The sequence below is a fragment of the Numida meleagris genome, chromosome 4 (genome assembly GCF_002078875.1).
Source record: "Numida meleagris isolate 19003 breed g44 Domestic line chromosome 4, NumMel1.0, whole genome shotgun sequence".
Taxonomy (NCBI): Eukaryota; Metazoa; Chordata; class Aves; order Galliformes; family Numididae; genus Numida; species Numida meleagris.
The window spans coordinates 81,471,116-81,494,418 of record NC_034412.1 but is presented as its reverse complement, the minus strand read 5'-3'; the positions used below and the strand labels follow the sequence as shown (position 1 = coordinate 81,494,418).

The 23,303-nt window shown below is 37.2% G+C and overlaps 2 protein-coding genes across 5 annotated transcripts in view; one reads left to right on the top strand and one right to left on the bottom strand.

Moving 5' to 3' along the window:
• On the top strand, positions 7,044 to 23,040 carry PACRGL (parkin coregulated like; the record flags this gene model as incomplete). Its single annotated transcript, XM_021395511.1, has 9 exons — positions 7,044 to 7,419; positions 9,040 to 9,197; positions 10,927 to 10,994; positions 11,955 to 12,045; positions 16,485 to 16,619; positions 17,377 to 17,484; positions 18,436 to 18,516; positions 20,589 to 20,718; positions 22,448 to 23,040. Coding segments are annotated over 8 exons (1,074 nt in total), but the record flags the coding sequence as incomplete, so codon positions are not given.
• Positions 22,932 to 23,303, bottom strand: part of KCNIP4 (potassium voltage-gated channel interacting protein 4) — a 296,711-nt gene continuing 296,339 nt past the window's right edge. For all 4 annotated transcript variants that reach the window (XM_021395285.1, XM_021395284.1, XM_021395286.1 and 1 more), the window contains one exon: positions 22,932 to 23,068. In XM_021395285.1, the coding sequence (XP_021250960.1) occupies positions 23,021 to 23,068 (48 nt within the window). In that variant the 3' untranslated portion in view covers positions 22,932 to 23,020. The remainder of the gene's footprint in view (positions 23,069 to 23,303) is intronic.

Below are 23,303 nucleotides of genomic sequence, written 5' to 3'. Positions count from 1 at the left end.
CTCTGGAGATTACTGAATATAAAGCATCACCCTTGGCTCAGAAACTCCCTGAGTGTCAAAAGGCTGAAACGATGGGAGAATACTTATGGGAAATATTAAGAACAGTTGCTCTTGTTCACTTAGTAGTCCCTACATACCCTTTCTGACTCTTTGAGATAGAACTCAATCACAAGACATTATGATGTATTAATCTTTGATCTGATCCAGCATTCATACCAACAAAATTCTTTCTGTTGGTCATAACTTGCCATTTCTCTTTCCAAGTCTCCTCTCAGATCAGATGTTAGAACTGCAAATAACCAAATTGATGTCTGAATTATGGGAACTATAATCCATGGAGAGGAAGTCAAAACATCTAAACTTGAAGCCTTTGCTGTGCTCTGCTGGCAGGTCCCCTTTGGTGCACTCATTCACCCACTCATGCAGCCTTTCTCACTACTTTTATGTGGCTTTCCAGAGCAAAGACTTCCCTCTCGTCCCCAAAATGCTTTAATTCTTTCTCCTCCAACATCCAGTAGAGCAAGTGACAGTGCCACTCCTGTGGGGGAAGGGTTAGAGCGGCCATGGATTGTTGCCTCTCCCTTCTCCCACCACTTTCTGAAAAAAAGAAAGATGAAAACTATTACTGTCACCACCATTTTTGGTTCTATCTGTATCACTGCATCATTTAATCATGACTGTTACAACTCCCATCCTTGTCACCATCACAACACTCCTAGGCTGTCACTAGTTCTCAGCCACCAAATTGAATTGTGTGCTATGGACCATAAGTCTGTCTTTCAAATTCTCTCTATATCATTAAAAAAAGAACTCTTTCTACCATCCTTGGAGTTGTTATCTCAAGTGCCAGCTGTGCCTGCTACGTGGAAGATGTTAAATGCTTTTGTGCTGCAGCACATCCAAGCTGTGTGTGCCTTGGAGCACAGCCTGATGTTCTCGGTGCAGCTCTCTCCTATGTCTGACAGTGCAAAGGGAATTTCGTGGACTTAGAAGAAAAGCTGGAACGTTTGCTAATGTTATGAAAGATAGTGCTATGTCCAGCTATATAGCTTCTGCAGACACATTTTTGGCTAGTCAGAGCAACAACTCTGCCCAGTATATTTTCTTCAGACCAAGGAGTCCAGACTGCATGCACTTACTCCTGTTGCTGGAACACACACACAAAAGGAGAAGCAGAGATACTCCCATGATGATTTGTGAATTCGTGAAGGATATTTTTTCATTATTATTATTATTTGCCTCATTCTGTGAAGGGTTATAAAGTTCAGTAAAACTGTTCTTATTCAGCACTTTATATACCTCTACTGATCCTTGATCTACAGAGGGAAAGAACTGGTAAAAGGTTTCCTAACAAAGAACGCAATTTCTCTGACTACTGAACTATGAAATACTTCCATTTCCACTTAACAAAATCTTCTATTTTTCAACCTTTGATATTTTGACTTTTGCCTTGTTTGTCTCTCTAAAGTGAGAGAGGCTACAGAACAATGCAGAGCAGCCTCTTTCTCAAAGGGCAGAGTGACAAGGAAAGACGGGGAATGATTGCCACCAAGTGGAAAAATACAAAACTGCAAGGTGTGCATCCCTATCACTTCCTTCCCTGCGCGAACCTGAGGGAAAACATGTCGAACAGCTCTGACAGCACCACTCTAAGAATCAGCTGCAACTTTCACCATTTGCTTGATTATTTCCAAAGCATATTTTAAATTACATGTATCCTGCCTCAGAAGTTTAGTAGTTAATTTTGATTTTTAAATAGTTAATACAGTTAATCATTTGGTGAGCACAGGTAAAGCCTGTACATGTCTGTTTTGCATTTCAAGAACACTGCCCCATGACATACGTACTTTTTTTATGTCTAAAACCAAATTCATTGCTTCAAACGAGGCAAAAGAAGATGGTGAACCGGAGTAACAACCCAGTGATTTTTCCATAGCACAACGAGACCTCTAATTCCTGGCTGCTACTGCCTCCAAAATTTTTCATTAGCTTTGGACACTCTGAGCACTGTGAGTTCCATAAAAGAAGACACAGATATAAATTCATCTTCTTTTCCTCCCCAGGTGTCTTTCTCCTTTCTCTAAAACCACAGCTTTCTCCTTTACATTTTCCAGAACTTGAGTTTCAATAGGGCCAAGTGTCGGGTCCTGCACTTTGGTCACAACAGCCCCAGGCAACCCTACAGGCTTGGGGAGGAGTGGCTGGAAAGCTGCCTGATGGAAAGGGACCTTGGTGTGCTGATGGGAAGTCAGTTGCATATGAGCCAGCAGCGTGCCCAGGTGGCCAAGAAGGCCAATGGCATCCTGGCTTGGATCAGGAATGGTGTGGTGAGCAGGACTAGGGAAGTAATCCTGCCCCTGTACTTGGCATTGGTGAGGCCCCACCTCGAGTACTGTGTTCAGTTTTGGGTGCCTCAGTACAGAAAGGACATTGAGGTGCTGGAGCAGGTCCAAAGAAGGGCAACAAGGCTGGTTAAAGGTTTGGAGAATATGCCCTACAAAGAGAGACTAAAGGAACTGGGGCTGTTTAGTCTGGGGAAGAGGAGGTTGAGGGGAGACCTCATTGCTCTCTTCAAATACCTGAAAGGTGATTGCAGTGAGAGTGGGGTTGGTCTCTTCTCCCTGGTGACAGGCGACAAGACAAGGGGAAACGGCCTCACGTTGCGCCAGGGAAGGCTTAGGTTGGATATCGGGAAAAACTTCTTTACAGAAAGCGTTGTTAAGCACTGGAATAGGCTGCCCAGGGAGGTGGTTGAGTCACCATCCCTGAATGTGTTTAAAAACTGATTGGACGTGGTGCCTGGGGACATGATATAGCAGTGGGTTGTTAGAGTTAGGGTAGTATGATTAGGTTGCGGTTGGACTTGATGATCTTGAAGGTCTTTTCCAACCTGAGCAGTTCTATGATTCTATGATTCTACGACTTAGTGTAGACCACTGCCTACTCAACTTTTGTACCTTCTGTGAGTCTTGTTCTTAGCAGTTTAACCATTCACACTGTGTGGTGAGGACTCCTGAAACTTAAATTAGGGAAAGAGATTCTGATGAAAAGCACAGAGGCAGAAAAGCAAGCATCATAAAACTATAACTTATGTACAATTACTCAAAGAAATATAGGTTCCTAACTCTTTTGACTAAACTAATGGGAATGATTCTCTATGCATAATTAAGCAAAGTACTCTTACATAAGTAGCTGTAATTGCAAGAAACAGCCATAGATGTGATCTGAAAGATGGCAAAGGAATATATTGTCCTTCCAGAGCGATTTGTATCATCTGTAAAAATAACTTCAATGTCAATGTTCATGAAGTCACAATAGGAGTTATTTAGAAGAAATGGAAAAAAAAAACAAACACCCATACATCCTGATATGTCTCATTTTAATCCTAATTTCATTTCTCAGAACGTATAGTTTATTCACTTATCACTGTAACTGGCCTATTTTGACTCCTGATAGTACTAGCTAACTATGGGACACTCGTGCCAAGTGTGGGTGATGGTGAAGGCCATGGGTGAAAGATGAATACATGTATAACCAAACCATTTTAGAGCAGCTTTAAACACTTGAATAAATAATGAAAAGTGAAGCAATGTTGCCCATACAACTTCTTAACCTCACACATCTTTGCTCTTTAGCTCAAGAAAAACAGCAGGCTAGTGGTAGAGACCTATGTATTCATGATATCCATAAAGAGTCTCATTCAGTCCTTAAATTTGTCTCTTACACCCATATTTTTGTTAATCTACAACATCAAGAAACGCAAATATTCCAGTGGGACTATCTGCTTCTTGGAAGTCTGCCTCTGAGTTTTACACAGGACTTTGATCTCATAATCCGAAGTCCTCCTAGCAATTTAGCACTTAGTAATAGACAATGTAGTCATTTCTGGTGTATTAAAGCAGAATATAAGCATTATGGACATCTAAAATTCTTCAACTGAAATGGCTCTGTTTCACACCAATTTTCACTGAGGATATAAGGGAATATTTACAGGTCTATCAACTTCTGACAGGCACTGAACCAATCATCTAATACAATATACTTGATATTTGTCAATGAAAGCAGCTAGAGCATCTACACCTTTGTAGAAGAAACCCCAAATCTACAATGAGGTATCTACAGTCTGTTTTGTAGCTCACATTTATTTCCAAATGCTGTATTGTAACTCCCCTTTTTATAGAGTACTCTTTATAAAGTAAATAAAGCAGTGAAGTAAGGACGAAAACTCTGGGGAATGGTATTTGAACACTATCTAAGGAAAATACTTCTGGAGACTATAGTGGACTTTTTGAGAGGTCAGTGAGAATCTCTAACTTTTAAGAATTATTGCAGAAATAACAAGAATTAGCAAATATATTGAGTCGAGGAAACATGTTTTGTACTTTCATCATTCTTACTAGGTTCTAGGAGTTATTAGTCCTCAGCTGAGTCTAAAATTGCACTTGGCTTAGAATCTTCTAAAATATTGTCAAATGAAAATATATCAATTCGTATTTTATTAGATGAATATTAAATAACATAGAAAGACGAAACAATCTTTAAAGCTGTAAAGGTAAACCGTTTCTTGCATTTAGCAAAATTTAGCAAACAAATCATTATAAAAAACTCAGATGTTTATACACTTTCCTGAACACTCTCATACATCTAAGTGACTGCATTTCTTATGGTGACTAAAAAATCACAAATTACTTGTATTTTTTTCTTTCATTTATTTTGATCATTTTGAAAAGTTTATTTCAGTTAAATTTAATCAAACACTAAAAAATACATAATGGAGAAACTCATAGCAATTGGAGCTAATGTTATGTAAGTACATGACAATAAGAGTAGATCATTACACCATATTTAACACTACAGAGTGATAACACTGTGATGGAGAAAAATGCTAAAATAATTTGCTATTTTTTTTAATTACAGTATCTTTTTGTTGTTAAAGTATTTTTTTTCCTTCTAAATTGTCCATCCTCCAAATATTTTACAGACTACTTTCTATAACAACTAAGAAAAAATGAGACATGGTATGAAAAGTATTTTCTTGTTGCCTGAAGATTTGCATGAAGGCAATTTCTTGAGAGCCAGATGAGATGATGTGATGACTTGCCCCAGTTCAAGAGATGAACTGCCCACCATGTGACTCCCTTGAGGGACATCTCTATCAGGCGTCCACTCTGGTATCTCTCAGTCCTTGGTTTGACACATTATTTCCCTGAAGGAGAGGAATGAAGTCTGTATATTCCGTGTCTAAAGTACAGCAGGATTCCCTGTTATACTGTACATACTCCTGTACTGTAATGCTCCTCTATTTTTCATTTTTTCAGGAAACTTATTGAACGCTGAGTAAATCTCTGCTCTTGAATAGAAACGGAGTCTTACTTGTTATTCTATAACCCAGTAGTTTCTATGCCTCCAGGAACTCAGTGGGAGTTGCTGACTCCACAGAGCTGATCAGTGGTATTTTGCTTCAGACAACCCAGCAGTTCATACCTCCTACTGACTTAGGAATTATACTACTACTTTATTCCATCATTGAGTGTAGCTGTAGTTTGTTCTATACTCACAAAGCAACTACAGCAGATACATGACTGAAATGATACTACAGTAACCGAGCCAAAAATAAACCTCATGCAGAAAATCAGTTCTTTTTCATTATTATGGAGATGAGCACACTGGTCTGCATTTTTAATGCCATTTTCAAATAACTATAGGGTATGCTTTAAAAATACTGGACTGTTCTGAGATCCTCACCAGCTTATAACATTTATGAATAGAATGACATCAATTCTTCTATTGACTTCAGTACTGTGGAACAATAAGAAAACTTTTGTGAAAGTACTGTAATTTCTGTTAGTTAAGAAGATTTATATATAAAGCAGAAATCTTCCTTTCTCAGTTTCTCTAGCATTAATTTTAACATTTTTTCTTCTGCATTTCCACTTCGCACCGATAGAAAGGCATTAAATTACGCAGCCCCATCTGAACTCTGCAAATGTCCTCACAACTTCCAATTACTGGCAAATACAAATTATTTATGTTGGATAAAAGTAATTATGAAATGCCAACATTGGCCAAAATCTAAGGCTGATGGTAGTTTTCAAAAAAGCAGTCGACAACTACTTTTCAACGCCGTCAGTGCATTTTCCTGTTTTTGTGGAAAACAAAGAGAACAGCCTATCTTATCCATTAGTGAAGTCACATTCAGTTCCTTGCTATAAATTACAAAAGTGAAAAAGAATGTGTGACTGTGGAAAGAGTGTATCCCACACAATTTAAGCAAACCAAAAAAATGTCTTGTTTGGAGATTTACTGCTGAGTGCATGACAGAATAAACACTTCTCTTGAGGAAAGCGAAAAAGCATTCTGATGATTTACTGGGTCCGCAGACAACAAAAATGTATCCTTTTATTCAAAAGGTCATTTACTACATGCAGATGTGTTTTTATATGAATAAATACAGTATTTATGACACAAATTCAGTATAGTTTGAGAATGGGCTATCTGGAAAAAAAAAAGAAGAAAGAAACATATTTTCTGTACTTATAATTGAAACAGAAATGACTGCAAACAGAATGTGGCCCCAAACTTTTGTCATGTAAAAATAATAATTAAAAAAGTAATAATAATAAAAAAACAAGAGCAATTTTTTCACAATTCTTGTTTTCCTTGTGAAGATATTAAGAAATTTGGATTAAAAAAGGAGCAGCCACTTCACACTGAAATTTACCATCTCTGTTCCAATCACAAATACATCAGGTGGGTTGAAAAATCAGCCTTCTGATCTAATTCTTTTTCTTTCTTTCTCCTTGCCCCAGTAAGCCTGAACAGAAGTATTTAGGCTCCGATTGCTGGTGCTTGCCAAGCAGCCAGGCTGGCTAGGTAGGCCATGTAACCAACACCACTGGCATCTGGGCAATCCCATACAAAAACTGCTGGAGGCAAGTATTATTAGTATTTTTTTTATTTATGTCTTCACAGTCCACTTGATTCCATGAGGCTACTGATGGAAGCCAAGGAGAAGGGCTGGGCTGGGCACAGTCAGGCTGTAACTGGCGGATAGGCAGGCTGGTGGCAGATTTAAGCACTCAGTGTTGAGGTCACGGAGGACGAGCAAACAACCTCCAAACCTCCGGGAGCCGCGCAACGCGGCCTACATTCCAGCAGGAGAGCCCCGCGCACTCCTCTCCACCGCGCATGCTCCCGCCCGCCCCAGGCCCGGCCTGCCGAGGAATGTTGGGCTCCCGGCGGCCCGTAGTTTCCCCGGCAACCGGCAGGAAGCGTGGGGGGGCGTGGGGCTGCCCGCCGCCGGGTCAGGAGGGGGTCGGGCCGGGCCTTGGGGCGCTGAAAAGGGGGGATCGCGGAGAAGGGGGAATCGCTGCTGCTTTCTTTCTCCGCTGCGCTCCGGGAGAGGGGTCATTCAGCAGGGTAAGTGAGCAGCTTCGCCTTTACGGTCCTGCTTACTTCCGTTCTGCCTTTACTAAGTGGCTTCCAGAAACTAAACCCAGGCCTTTTTTTCTCCTTTGAAAGACATCTTTCAAATGTGCTTTTGCCTTGTTTCTATTTATGGGTTCCTGTCATTTTCTTGAAGTCTGTCATCTGCCAGTAGGACAGTTAACTTTGGTATCACACCTTCCACATCACTCGTTCAATTCATAACGCGCTTCCGCTGTTGGATCTCTGCCTGTGGTTGTGCCTCACAGCTCTCGCACACGAGGACTTTCATCTTGCTCGGATGCCTCCATAGGAAAAGCCCTTTAGCCACTTCCTGCCATCTCCTTCTCTGGCAAAAGCTATGTGTTTGGTTTGTACATATCCTTCATTGCTGGCCGTAATTCCCACGTTTACTTTTGTACCAAAGGGCTGATCTGCCAGTTGTCACTTATTTATTTATTAAACTTTCTGTGATGGTGTGACCAGTGTCTTGAAATACATCTAGAATTTGTTGTTACTTAAAACATGATTATAAGTCCTTGGCATGTATCTTAATTGCTTCTTGGAAGAGAAGAGAGTCTGAATGCTTCTGAACGTGTGCCTCAACAAATCCAAGTGCGAGGTCTTGCACCTGGGTTGTGGCAACCCCCGCTATCAATACAAGGATTGAGCACAGCTCTGCCAAAAGGAACTTGGAGGTAGTGGTAGATGGCAAGCTGGACACAAGCTAGCAATGTGCCCTCGCAGCCCAGAAAGCCAACCGTATCCTGGGCTGCATCAAAAGAAGCGTGGCCAGCAGGGTGAGGGAGGTGATCCTGACCCAATACTCTGCACCAGGGAGACCTCACATGGAGTACTGCGTCCGGATGTGGAGTCCTCAGTACAGGAGAGACATGGGCATGTTGGACCACGTCTAAAGGGGGGCTGCAAAAATGCTCTAAGGGATGGAACACCTCTCCCATGGGGACAGGCTGAGAGAGCTGGAGCTGTTCAGCCTGGAGACAAGAAAGTTCCAAGGTGACCTGATAGTGGCCTTTCTGTATCTACAGAGGGGCTGTAAGAAAGAAGGGGACAGATTCTTCAGCAGGGTCTGCTGTGATAAGACAAGGGAAATGGTTTCCAACTAGAAGAGGGTAGATTTAGATTGAACATAAGGAAGAATTTTTTTACAGTAGGGTTGACGAGGCACTGGAACACGCTGCCCAGGGATGTGGTGGATGCACCATCCCTGGAGATACTCAAGATCGGGCTGGACCAGGTTCTGAGCTATCTGATCTAGCTGTAGATGTCCCTGTTCACTGCAGGGGAGTTGGACAAGATGACCTTTAAAGATCCCATGTATGTTTTTTGTGTGTTCTAAAGAGACTTCATTGCCTAACTGTGGTCTTTTTAAAAGATTTGTTGCTGAAGGCAAGCCGCATCCTGAAAACGTTAGCAAAATGAAGGACAGCAGCACAGGATTAGGAGATACAGAAGAATAAGAATTCCTTTTGTAATACACTTATTCAGATTTCCTTCATTGTTAATGTTAATCTTTTGACCTGGAGATTGCAACCCTTGGTATTCTGTCATGTAGGAAAGGAATGTTATGTTTTTGATCTTTTTCTATTCTAGGTAGTAGTGTTCTAAGAATGTCATCAGGCACCCAGATGAAAGCAAAGTCTGCAGCACAGAAAAGCAAGACATCTTCTCCTTTACTACGTTCTCCAGAACCTGCAATTAAGCCACAGCCAAAGCCCAGTGACAAGCTGAATCCCAAAACTATTGATCCAGTATGTATGGGTGGTGGATCTTCTGCTTTATTTAAAATCATTATTTTGTTGGGAGAAATTTCCATACTTGAAGATATGCATGTAGATAATTTAAACTAAAATTTTGTCATTAATCATACATTCCCTAAATTATATGCTGAAATGCTTGAGTGATAATGTGTTTATTTTAAAAAGAAGTTTTGATACAACTATAGCTTGAGTGGCAACTTTTTTTTTTTTTTCTATGTACCTAAACACGATTTAGGACCAAGAGTTAAAGAGAGTTCCTATGGGTTTCTTTCACATAGTTGTAAATTTTGGCAGCTGGTCCTTTAGGGGAGCAGATCAGAATTATGGCTTTGATAACCCATGCCATGTTGTGCATTGAAATAAAGACTCTGGTAGTATCTTGAAGATCTTGTTAGATCTCATACAATCTAACAAATTGTTAGTGAGAAGTCAAATTGTGCATGCAATTTTATCAGTGTTGATGTAGTTTCAAACACTAGAAAGACAGAAATTAAGATTTCCTGGTATTTCATGCTATATACTTTGTGACAAGATATTTAATCTTGAAAGTAGCATTGATTGATCAAGCTAATGAATTGTATCATATTTCAAATTGATAAGAAGCATGTATATGATTAAAAAATAACTTTGTGTAGGCTTTCCTCCCATTAAGCTCCCCACTGATTTTCAGTGCCCACGTGCCATCTTGCTCAACGCTTGGTGTTATTCTACATCTTGTCAACTTGTACTTTCATGTACACTCAGATCAGGTTGGGGTTGGGGCAAAACAACCTCCTGCATATTACCTGCTGTTGTGGTGTAAGCCCACAGCTGCATGTCAGCTCAATAGCACACAGCTGCTCACTCTACCCAGGTGGGATGGGGAAAGGAATTGTAGAGTGTAAAAGTTCAAGAACTCATGGATTGTGGTAAAGACAGTTTACTAGGAAAAGCAAAAGCTGTGTGTGCAATCAAAGGAAAACAAGAAATTCATTTGCTGCTTCCCATCAGCAGGCAGATCTTCAGCCACTTCCAGGAAAGCAGGGCTCATCACACATAATGATTTCTTGGGAATACAAACACATCATTCCAAAGTCCCCTCCTTCTTTTCCTCAGCTTTTATTGCCAAGCATGACACCATATGGTACGGGGCATCCCTTTAACCAGTTTGAGGTCAGCTGTCATGGCTGTGTCCACTTCTAGCGTCTTGTGCACCCTCAGCTCCTTGCTTAGCAGGGCAGCGTAAGAAGCTGAAAAGTCCATGGCTCTGTGTAAGCACTGCTGTGCAACAAGTAAAGCATCGGTGTGCTGTCATCAGTATTTTCATCAAAAATCCAAAGCACTTCATCACACAAGCCTCTACAGAGAAAATTATCCCAGCCAAAACCATGGCACCTGCATGTAATGACAATTAGGAGTGAGATGTCCTTAATCTCTTAAGAGAGAACTCATAAGATTTCGGTCTTAAGATTCGCATGACAAAATAGGAAATTGGGAGCACTGCATCAGGAGAGCATGGGTTCTACAATATTTATTCATTTTTACAAAAAAAAACATTTTCTCTCCAGACAATTCTGTTAAGCCCTTTTTTGATAAATGTATCAAATGTGTGTTTTCCATCCTGTATCTGCAGATTATTTTTACAGTCATATGACTAAGCTCCTTTCTTGATAATCTGCAGTTTTAACATAGTCAAACTTATAAATAAATAACACTTTTTTCCTTTTTTGTGTTCTCATAGTTTGCTGCTCCTTCTAGAACACCTTCTGCATTTGCAGCTACATATGCTAAAGGTGGCATTCCATGCAGGTATTACAGCCCTGTTTGCTTACTTTTTATTATATGTGTTATGGTTAGGTAGAATTACACAGAGTGATAAACATCTATTCACAACTCTTACTCTTTTACTTGGGCAGTTTAATTCCTTTTCAAAGAAAGAAGCAATTTTCCATATGTTTGATACTGGCTTCTTTTTGTTCTTTTTTGTGCAATGTTAAAACTCTTTCCTGAAGGATGCCGATTTCTTCATATAAAGGTGCTTTCCCTAATAACAAAGATAATAAAATTAGTGCCATTTTATTAAGCAAACATCTTGCAGTCTTTTTTTTGTCTTCAGTAAGTAATATGAGAACATTTTCTCGAATATTTCAACTCTGTAATTTTCAGCAATATCAGGTATTAACAAAACTACATGTAAGTGTTTTACAGTATTTTAAATTCCCTTTGTCTAGTACATATTTGCATACATAATAAGCACTTTTTTCCAGTGTTTTGTCAAGTGGATGCAGAATTAGTTAAATTAATAATTATTAATCATTAGCACTATACATATACATACACATATTAAAGAAATCATTTATACAGGATCAACTGATGAGTTCCAGTATAATTTTCTTTGTTCCGGCTGATTTTTCTTATCTTAGTATTTGAGGGAAAGGTTTATTGATGGTTATTAAAATAAGTAAATTTACAAGGGGAGCATCTTCTGTGTCTGTATGAGATGCATCTATAAGTCTTATAACTTCTATTTTCTGATTTCTTTGTGTTTGGGATTAGAATTCTGAAAACTGTAATCTTTGAAAACTGTAATAATTGCACGTCTATGCGCTCTTACACATTTCATTATGGAGAGCAATACGTGTTGAGGTTGTGTATACAGTATCATTGTAGTCTTAAAAAACTAATGGTAGTATTTCAATATGAATAGTGTTAGAAATAAATTGTGTATTATTATATGTTAATTTGTTCAAACTTTAATTCTTTATATAGGTTAATGCATGGATCAGTAAAGCACAGATTGCACTGGGAGTGCCCTCGTGAAACAGTTCCTTTTGATCCTCTTCTTGTAACTCTGGCAGAGGTAAACTGTCCTCTTGGGAAGTTGAGCATGCAGTATTTACTCCATGTAGTGCTGAAACGTTATGTGAATGTACTCAATTAGCTACATTTTTATTTGAGCTGCTGTTATTTAATTGCTACTGTAGTTGGACTTCCCTGGTTTGTGATTTATTCTTTGAAACGAGGGATGTAATAAAAATGTCTCAGAGCTACGTGTTCCTAAAAGCTAAATAATGCCAGTCTACTTCTTCATGATTTTATTAAAATAATTCTGGGAGGAACTAAGGTATGGGCAGTCTTGAAACCCAATTTCAAACACAAAGTTAAATAAGAAACTAGAAGCAAACCCATTCCTTTCTGACCTAAGAATTTATCTGGGATGTGGACACTTTGTGGAGGAAAAAAAGTAGGATTTCAGTTCTCTCAAACATTCACAAAGTGTTTTTCTTCTTTTTTTGTTCATTTGTTTTTCCAGTACATACCTTTCACATACATTACAGTCTGGGATCCAAAAAAGTCCTCCAGAGACTGTGAAAACATAACTCTTTTGTAGATAAGACCAATTGTATAGTCACCATATCAGCATGGGGATAAATTCACTGACTGGATTTGCCTGGGACTGAGAAAGAGTAGATGTGTTTAGAGTCCACACAGGAGAACTATTGATTCTTTGTCTCATACCTTTTGGAAGCATTGAAATTCACAGTTCAGTAGTCAGTTTAGCTGAATTCCAATTCACTTTCAATCAAAATACATTGTTAGCTTTTGTGTGCCTCTGCAATGATCTGTGTGTGTAAAAGTGACTGAACTGTCATAAGCAGTTTCTACTTATTTGGAAATCCTAACGGTGTCCACTGTGTAAAAAGAAATGCCCGCCTCCAAGCTAGCATCAATTATTAAAATCTATTGTGGGTACTATAAAGAGTGATTTAAAACCAGTGTAGCTGTGTTAGAATTTTCTCTTATTTGCTTTCTGGTCATCAAAAAGACAGCTGGTGGGTTTTGGTGCTCTTTTTTCACTGCCAATGTTTCACTACTTTTCTGCTGCTAAATGCAAGGGGAGGTAAAAAATCTTTGTCTGAAAGATGCAGACTTACATACAGAAACTTGTGCATAAAATCTCCTTTCTACTTAGAATAGAAGGGATAAAAAGCAGTTGTTCGTTTCGGACCATTGCAGTTCATATACATCCCTCTCTACTATGTTGTATTCCTAAGAGTTTTTCTTGTTTGTGTAGGTCACTGAAGGATGGTTTTTCCTCTTTTGACCACATACTGCAATGTCTAAAATGGATATGTGTGGTTTAGCTAGAGATACATCCTTTTCCTTTGGAGGCATCAGTCAAGTGTTGTGGAATTAGATGCTAATACGGATTTCAGTTACAACATTTTAAGAACTGTTAACACCTGAAGAGGAGGAATGCTTTGATATTTCCTTCTTTCGTTATAATTATCCATAACCCGAACTAATTTAAAGATAAATGCAAAGAAGAGTAGTGTTTCAAATATTAAGAATGGATGACACTGTTGTGATTTTTCATCAGAAACCTATGAAGAAATGGAAACCAAATTGTTTTTATGCTTGTGCGTTAGTATTACCTAGAGTGTCTTCCTCATCACATTCCAACAGCTTTATGTAGATGCTTTTCTGGCTCAGGCAATGAGGTTGTCTCTTCCAGGATGCTTTTTCATGTTATCACACCATTGCAGAATGGTTGAGGTGGGAAGGGACCTATAGATTCATCTGTCCAACTTCTGCTCAAGCAGGAACACAGAGCAGGTTGTGCTAGTGTTGTGTCATCTGTACAGTGAAGTGCTTCCTGTTATTCAAATGGAACCTCTTTTGTTCCAGTTTGTGCCCATTGTCCCCTATCCTGGCACCAGGTACCACTGAAAATAGCATGGCTCTGTCTTCTTTTCCACTAATGTTATACTCAGTGTTAACACAAAGTGAATCTTTGACCAATAATGCATGCTATTAACTGTAGCCAAAGTTACTTTGGGTCTTTTAAGAATCACTGAAGGCAGGCATGTCCAACTCTCGGGCCCCATGTGGCCCGGCACAGCTCACACTGTGGCTGCCCCCTGTCCTGTGCCATCATGGCAATGGCTCTGCCCCATCTGTTGCCATCTGTCACATGTCAAAAAAACGAATGGGAATATTAGTGGGAAGGCTCAGCTTCTCCTGCCTTACCACCAACATCCACCTCTGACATTGTGGGCCAGCATAATGAGATAGGAGACATTATTTTCAGAGCAGGCCTTGTAATATATTTATTGAGAGATTTTGGACTTACTTTCTCCTTCAAGGCATTCTGAACTGTTTGGATTGACTTTGTTTTGTCTATATATGGATTTGGAAAGAAATATGAACGCATTTAACATTATTGAAACTTTCTCAATGTTATTAAGGGCTAGAAACATTAAACTTCAATATAGTATAGCATCTGTATGTGAAAGCTTAGTGGCTAATTGCAGGAGATTGCATCTAAATCTGACGCACTTTCAGGATGCTATAGGTTATCACTGACAATGTGATAGATAATCAGTTTTAAACCTTTTGTTGATCTTAGTTTTTATCATTACCTATATAGTGCTTCTTAAATCATCAGCGTAGTTCTGCATAGGAACTGTCATAACCATATACTCATACTTTTGATTCAGGCTTCAAATTGCTCTTGGAGATGGCTCTTCGCAGAAGTGAGGACTTGCTGGATAGCTTTCCAGCAAGTTTAGGTTATGTTATAAATGCTAATTCTTTAGGACTTTATGTTAATAGTATCAGGTGCTGCTATTTCACTTTGTATATGTGTGCTGTGAGCACCACTTCATATTCATATAAATCAGTGGCTTTTTTGGAGCTCTGTGCTCATTGAAAAGCTAGATTTTTATCTGTTACATGAGTTCATCCTTTAAGTTGAGCAGGATGTGTCTGCACTTTTAGATCTATATTTTGCAAGTCACTGAATCAGTCAGACTTCCTTACAGGTGGAAAGTTCAGCGAAGGAATTATTAGGGGCCTGATGATTTACTGACAAGTACTTAGCTGCAGCAGTGATTTAGTACTCATTATGTATTCCTTGTTAAGCTAAATTGGCACTTAGGACAAGGAAGGGAAGTGTTCTAAAATGCCAGTTGACCAGTAAGTATGTCTTGCTCAGATGTAAAAATGAAGATTTCTTCTGAAGGTTATCCATCAACTTTAAACATCTGAATATTATTGTTAGTAATCTTAATACTGACCAGAAATCCTTAGGGATTTCCTCTTCCTGAGGTACAGGGGTACAAAAAGTACAAAGCACTTTGTTGACCTAAACCTTAAGGAAGCGAAGCTAGACAACTACTTTACATGCTTAGTGAAAGTTGCTTTTAGCGTGCTATGAAAAATACGAACTTTTGCATCTTTCAATATAACCTGTTCAAGTTGCAAATAATGTTTCAAAACCAGCTAAACTAGCCAAAATTTAGACTCATATATATGGAAGAGCAACAAGAAGATCTTGTATGCATGAAGACAGTCAAGAATATTGCCACTTCTAATTCTTTAGTCAGAGCATTCTGGAAGAGCTAGGTAATTCTACCTAATCATTGAGACGTTGTCCACATACAAGACTGCAGCTCAGATTCCCAACTGTTGAACAAAATACTATGATTCATTGGTGGGTTTGGAGGTTCTTTTATAAACAACCAATTATTTTTATGTGTGTATAAAGCCCACCTATTAAATTAAGAGTGCCCTTGCTAATAGATTGAATTAATACAGTGGAAATAGGATCCTTTAAATAAGTTAAAGAAAATAAACACTGTTTATAATGTTCAGACTCGTATACTTCATCAGCATCATTTATGACCAAATATGTTTCAGGAGTCTAAATAGAAGTTGAATATAGTGCATACTGTAGAGCAGGCTTTTATTTTCCTTTGTAAGATAAAGCAAGCTGTCGATACCTAAAGTAGCTTACAGCACCTATCAAAGAAAGAAGAAAGAATTCCACCATATGACTTTAATCTTTCAATTCTACTGCTCAGGTCTTCATGTGTATTTGTACCATTTACAAATTTTTGCAGTTGCTGCGGGTGCTGCCTTTCCTTCTGTTATTCACCTTCTATTTTATTTTCCCTCATGGTATGGAAATTATTTACAAATATAACCTATTATTTTGCTTATGGCATTGCTGAAAAATTGCTTTGGGTAGGCGGATTAAATAGAATGAAGTACAAATAGTGATTGAAATAGCAGTATTCGTAATGTAAGTTTTAATATTCAATTTTCCAAAAGAAAAATGAATATTTTGTGATCAGAGTTGTACTCAATGGATCCACATGGTGGAGTTAGTGTATTTTATGTTTTGAATTGATGTAAGAGAATCTAAACACAATCTTTCTGTTATGTGGAACTTTTTTAACGCTGTTTTGTTTAAAAAACTAACTATTAACAGAACATCTTTTGCATTTGCACCAGGGTCTGAGAGAGACAAAGCATCCCTATACATTTGTTTCAAGGGAGGGTTTTAAAGAATTACTTCTGGTTGAAGGTGCTACTGAAAAAGCCATTCCCCTGTTGCCTCGTCTAGTTCCTGTGTTAAAGGCTGCATTGGTATGTCTTACTCTTGTTGCAGAGATTTTCATAGATACTTTTTTATTTTTATTTTTATTTTTAGAATTAGAAAAATTTCCGCTCTTCCAGTCACTGTTACTAATCTGATAATGGGAGCAATAGAGATGACAAAGCACCCTAGATGTAGATAAGAGCGTGATGATTGCTGGCAGGTGACAAAGCTATAGTTGGCAGGACTAAATGCATTGAGCCGGAAAGTCATTGGTTCCTGTGTTTCTCCAACAAAGATAATTATTGTTATGAATTACTTAAGAATTACTCTGAATTCATTACATTTTCAACTAAAATGTTGGCTCCCCCGATGGGGCTTTTGATATATACACATTTGAAAAGTTCTTCCTAATATGCTGTGCAGCACTGTACATGGGATACATTCCAAAAGTGAAATATTAGATGTACTTTCTCTTGCTTGCTGAATATACTTATTTCTTTGCATTTCAAGCATAAATTATCAGTTTTATTAAGTGCAATAATTTCACTGACAAATTGTGGAGGCTTTTGTTTTCTACTTCAGAAAAATACTTCTGCATTTAATTATTACATCTAGACAATATTCAGTTGCATTGTATTTCTGAACTGTATATAACATTATAAAAATCAGTGGTTTTCCAGTAGTTTTAATGTATTAAAAGTACAACAATAAAAATACAATCATAAAATAGAGATTGCAATTTTGAAGAGTTTGTGCACTTATCTGAATATTAGTCTGACAGGATTTCTTTTCCTCCCCTCGAAGGCCCATTCAGATGATGAAGTATTTGAAAGGGGATTAGGCGCTTTAGTTCAGCTGAGTGCTGTTGTTGGCCCATCTCTTAACGACCATCTTAAGCATCTTCTCACAAATGTAAGTTTTAATGCTGTAGTAACAGATTATATATATATTTTATGGTACTTTTTTTGAGATGTTTACTGTAGTATCTGCACATATAGATTGGAAGACTCAGCAGTTCCGTGAAAAGCGTTACTTCATGTATTCCTCTGTGTAATTCCATCATTCTTGAATAGTACAGTGTCATTCTTTTGAAATACAGACTTTGAAAGTTTGTGCTTTAAAAGTACAGGCAAAGTTCTAACAGTGTCCGAAAGGAGAATAATTGAAGTCTTTACTGTTTAAAAAAGTTCCAACTTTGAACCTGAGGTGAAATAGATGGTATATTTTGAAACAATGTTTGTTTATTGCTGAATGAGTTTTGCATTTTAAGTGTCAATGTTTTCAAAAATCTGTGAAAGTGTCAATAAATTATTATCATAGGAAAATATTTCTTTCAGATGGGAATTCTGCACAAGGAAGTTTTGTTCAGTAAACTTCTTGCTGAATTGGGGAATGTATTTTTATAGTGAATCCTGCTGTACACATTCTTCTGTAGACTTCCTTCCTCTATCAGACAGACCTTTCATGGTTTAATTTAGCTTTCTTCCAAAGTGAATTTTTACAGCAAAATAAAACGAAGAGAGAATCTGCAATATTTTTTTAGAGTATTTTCACTATAGTAAATCCCTTTCAGTGCACATGAAAAGTTAACGTACTTTATAGCACTTCTAGAATGACTTTCTGTTAAGATTGATTCCTCTTCAAAATTTGTTTGCTAAAAGCAAAAAATTTAAACTGCTTGACTAACAGATGAGGAACTTAAATTCAAAGTAAGCTCAACAGTTTATGTTTCACTCCTTCTGTCTTGACTGAGATCCATACTTTGACACCAGCTACAAGTTACAAAATGATGTTTCTTTTGGCTTGCATTTCTCAAAAATAAAAGATTGGGCTACAGACCTCTTTATTTCACTTTTCCAATAGCTTTCAAGGAGATTAATGGACAAGAAATTTAGAGAAAAAATCACTGTTGCTTTACAAAAGTTGGAGCAATATGGTGGAAAGGTGAGTTGAACAGATAGTAATATGTAAGCTGCACTCTTGAATGCATCTTTGCCAAGACAACTTCCATATCTGGCTACCAGATTAATAACCCTGTTCAGAGAAGTACTTATTTTTACATGTCACAGCTATTCATATTGTATAAAACAGAGGATTTTTTATTGTATAAAACAGTAGCAATTCCAGTCCACTGTAAAATAGTTGTTGTAGTCCTTTTGAGGTATCGAGTGATGACAGAAATGACCTTAAATCTGCACTATGTGAATGATATTCTGGCAGTTAGCTTCTATTGTTTCCCATTTTTTAATTTCTCTTTTATTTGTCTTCACCATTATTTTAATCAAAGAGTGGGAAACACAGGAGTATGTTTCAGTAAATATTCCAGGGGATCAGTATTGACATAAGAAACTGAATGGCTGTACTCAAACAGTGCACCAGTCTGCATTCAGAAAACTCTTCTGAGGAGCAAGTGTTCATCCATGTGGATCCCTACCAGTGTTATTTGCTTGGAAGATTTTATTATCCTTAGTGGGAAGTTTGTGCACCCTTAGTGGTTAAATAAGTTACTCCCTGTTCTTTCTTTTGAATTCTTCACTTTTCTGGAAAGTCTAAAGACTTTTTCCAGGGTTTAGAATGGGTGTGGAGTGGGTTAATATCCAGGATGCTTTATATGAGTCCTTAGTCCAAGTTAGGCATTGCAGCATTTATGAAGTAGATTTTCACACTGAGTTAAGCATGAGGGCTTCTTGTACAGACCTTCGAGTAGGGTAGATACCCATGAAGAGTGATCCAGGAATTCACTAAATGTTAAATGCAAATTGCTCCTGGCCCCTTTTGACACCTAACTCAGGCTGAGTATTTGCCTTCCTTCAGTGCACCTGGGATGAAGGCTTTGTGTTCCTTTTTCTGAGCCTAAGTGCTTTCCTCAGCACTCTTTTAGCTCCTGCTAAAATAAACAATTTGCTGTTATTGATGATGCCTGCCCCTTCCCTAATAGTTTAACATTTAGTTCACTTACTAAGAAAATCAGATACTCGCATTTTAGCCCATGTTGGTTAACCCAGAGGTTATGATCCTCAGTTGCTACACATTTTTAAAAAATGCTTTTAAGTGGTCAACAACAGAGGATTCTAGTGCTGAACATTCTTTTCAGAACTTTTGTTGTGCTATACATTGTTCATCAGGAAGAAGAAGTAGTATTGGCTTGGATATTCATCTAGAATGGAAAGTATTTGTTCTAATGACCGCATGAGCACTTGTATGTATGATATTGAATGATCACTGGCAAAGAACAGAAATGAGAAGAGTAGGGACCCTAAATGTAGGTCTTGCCACTTCTGAGTCTTTTTTTTTCTTAGTAAGCAACCATATAATCACTAGGCACCGGATCATTTTTAGGGGTACTCATATTCATTTAAGGGCAATAGGAACGTTCATCTTGCAGACTGTAAGATACCTTGACAAAGTGGCATGAAAGTTACTGATTTGTGTTTAGTGAGATAAAAAAAGGAAAATTACACTTCATTTTGATGTTCTGAGAATTTAAATCCAGATAATAAAACTTATCCAGTAAATCATTAATCCACCTCTAATTATTATCTCTGTCCAGTAATTTATTGTAGCCTATCAGATTACCATGTAGTCTTTCTGCACATTTTAAAATTCTGTAAGAAAAAAAGACAGAAAAATGAAAAGAAGCTCCTACGTTGTGATCATCGTCAGCGACATTATACAGTCCAACTAATGGATTTATCAACTTTAAAAAAAAAAATGCATTACAATGTGTTTGATCAGTACTTACATTGGAAATCTCTGCCAGAATATCACTCTCCTTCATTAGTTATCACAATGCTGCTATTTTTTCAGTCCATTATTTTCAACTCTTTTGAAAGTATATTTTTTCTTAGTAAATAAATAGTAAATTTTAGTTTTCTACCATTTTCTTTTGTAACAGTAAAGGCAAATAAGTTAGTAAAAGTTTTGAATTATACAATTTATAGACATGATGTGAGTACTCTCAGATGTAGTGCTAGTGCTCCTTACTTTGCTCAAATGTATTTGATTTTCATCATCAGGCAACAGTGACTATCATCAAATCCAAAATTCCAACCTACTGTTCTATCTTCTCCTGAACAAAAAAATCCATAGTGATTTGTACTGGGAGGTCAAGTCTGAAGATAAACTGCCTGTGAACATCACTTTGTGGTATGCTATATTCTCTTAAATTAATCACAGTTCATCAGTATAATGGAGAGTGGGAAAAGTCTCATGAGTTTGTGATTACATTACATTAATTCTCTGTTGGCTGCTATTTGTGTATGCATTGTGCTTACAAAGACGTTGGATATTATTTCAAAAGCAGAGTAAATATAAATGTATATTTTGTTATAAATTTCAATTTCCATTAATAGATCTGCACAGTATGTTTTGTATATTTGTGCAACACAAAATAATTTGGCTGTAATTACTTAAATGGTAATTAACTTGATGTTAAATTACATATGCTTTTGAAACATTTAACTTATTCTGTGCCATGGGCACACATGGATGCAGCTCTAGTTCATCAGGGCTTAGTGAATGAGACACGGAATTGTAAGAGCCCACCTAGACTTTGAGAGTCATCTTTTGAAAGTATGAAGCTGAACATACACATAGCAAACAAGGAACTTGCTCAGGGTCTGCCCAGCACATTGTTCTCAGAAGCTGGAGCAGCATTTGTCCTTTAGTGTAACTGAGCTTGATAGCAAAACATTCAACAGGTCTTGTTAATACTGTTCATGTGAAAACAGTTTCATAATATGTAGAAGATTACTGCTGGCTGGCTAAATTAAATTTAATTCAGAACAGTTCTAAGTCAGTACACATGTATTTAAGCTTTTTAAAATAAATAATGTTGGCAGAGATGTTAAATTTGAAGAAATACAACTATTTGTTTAACAACACAAAAAAATTGATCACGCTGCTTGTTTTTCTGTTTACTTTATTTCTTTTTTCTTTTTTTTTTTTTACAAAATGTGCACATTTAGTTTACACAAACACTCTACAGCAAATTTCAGGTGTACATGTATTGTACTACTCTTCTCCTACACTGGTGATAGCAGAGCAGCCTTCAACATGCCTCTAACATCCCATCTCTACACCAGAATAGATACTTGATTTTTCTTGCAAAAGAATGTTTGCAACATTCTTTCTACTTCATTAATCCCGTTTCATGTTTTCTGCAGCAATGTCACAATGAAGATTGGCCTATCTCTGATAGCATTTCACCTATTTGGAAGTACTGGCATAAATCTCTGGATGATATATGTTAAAAATTACATGTACTGAAAGGGGCATTAGTATATTTTAGGTACATACATTTTTATCTAGGTTCATAGATAAGGTTTCTCCAATCTTAATGAAGAAATGATCCTAAAAAAATAATGCACTTATCACATATAGATAGTATTGTATAGTTGAAGCTTCATTTTTTTTTCCTGAATCTTATAATTAAAGATACTACAAAACTCTCAGATGTTAGCTCATCTAGTAGTCATTATTAGTAGATGTTACTAGCTAGTGATTTTCATTCTGTGCACTGAAGAGGGATGAAAAATTTAAAATAACTTCATTTATTTTACTTTATTAAAGGCATCAAGACACATACTCATGAAAACAGTGGTAGGAACCAGTTAAGTATTCTTCACAAAAAGTTCAAACTCAGAAGATTCTTAATTTTAAGCAAAGAACTTTATGTGTCCAAGAAGAATTAGAAATACAGTATGTAGAACATCTTGATATTTGCGTCACAATAAATTAAATGCAGATTTACTAGATAAGCATGATTGATAGATGCTTACCAGTATCTGTTGGGGAACAGAACTACTGAAACAATCGTAATTTAAACCTGTTTGTTGTTTAACACTTCTTCTTCTCAAGTTACTTATTTTGTTAGGTTTGGGAGGTGTTTCTGAAGAGGACAGAAGCAAGTCAAATGTGAAAGGCAATTGCTGCAAGCTGTGCATTGGACATCAATGATAGCACTTTAACTCAGAGCATTACTTAAAAATATGAGGACCACACCCTACAAATATGAAAATAAATGGTAATGCCTCTGTATAAATTAGAAGCTGATATTTAATAAGTATGCTCAAACACCTGGAGCTGAATCCAGTACAAATGTGTAGCAAAACTAAGAATATTTAATTTCCTTGTGAGATTAAATCTATTTTATCTAGGGTTTGAAATGACAATAAAGATGCATGGCAGGTTCTGTTTTGATGGGTTTGAAATAAAAAACTGACTTTTCAGAACAATCTTGCTATGTAGCCACTGCTGAAGTACTAAGACTGTATAATTTTGAAAGGGTTAGGGATACAACTTTAATTAAAAAAAGACTTGTTTGCATATTACATGTCTCAGTGTAAAGCTGAGTAACTTTATTTACGGTAAAGTGGGAAATCCATCTTTTAGATTATGTTGCAGAATTGCTTATATTTGTCCATTAGTTCCTGACCTAATGCCTTCATTAAATCACATTTTCAAAGAGCTGCATGGATCGCATTATATTCTCATCCTGTGAAAAACAAACAAAACAAACATGAAAATCATAAACCATTATAAATGTATTTAGTTAACATCTAAAGTGAAATTAGGTGGAACAAACTGTACATATGAATAACAGTATCTGTTTTTTCATCTTATTTGGAGAAACTGTTAGCAGAAAAATGCTGTTAATGGATACACTCCTCATTTTTCTATATTAATCAGAAAGAGTGTTGCCAGCAAGAGGGGGAAGTAATTGTCCCTCT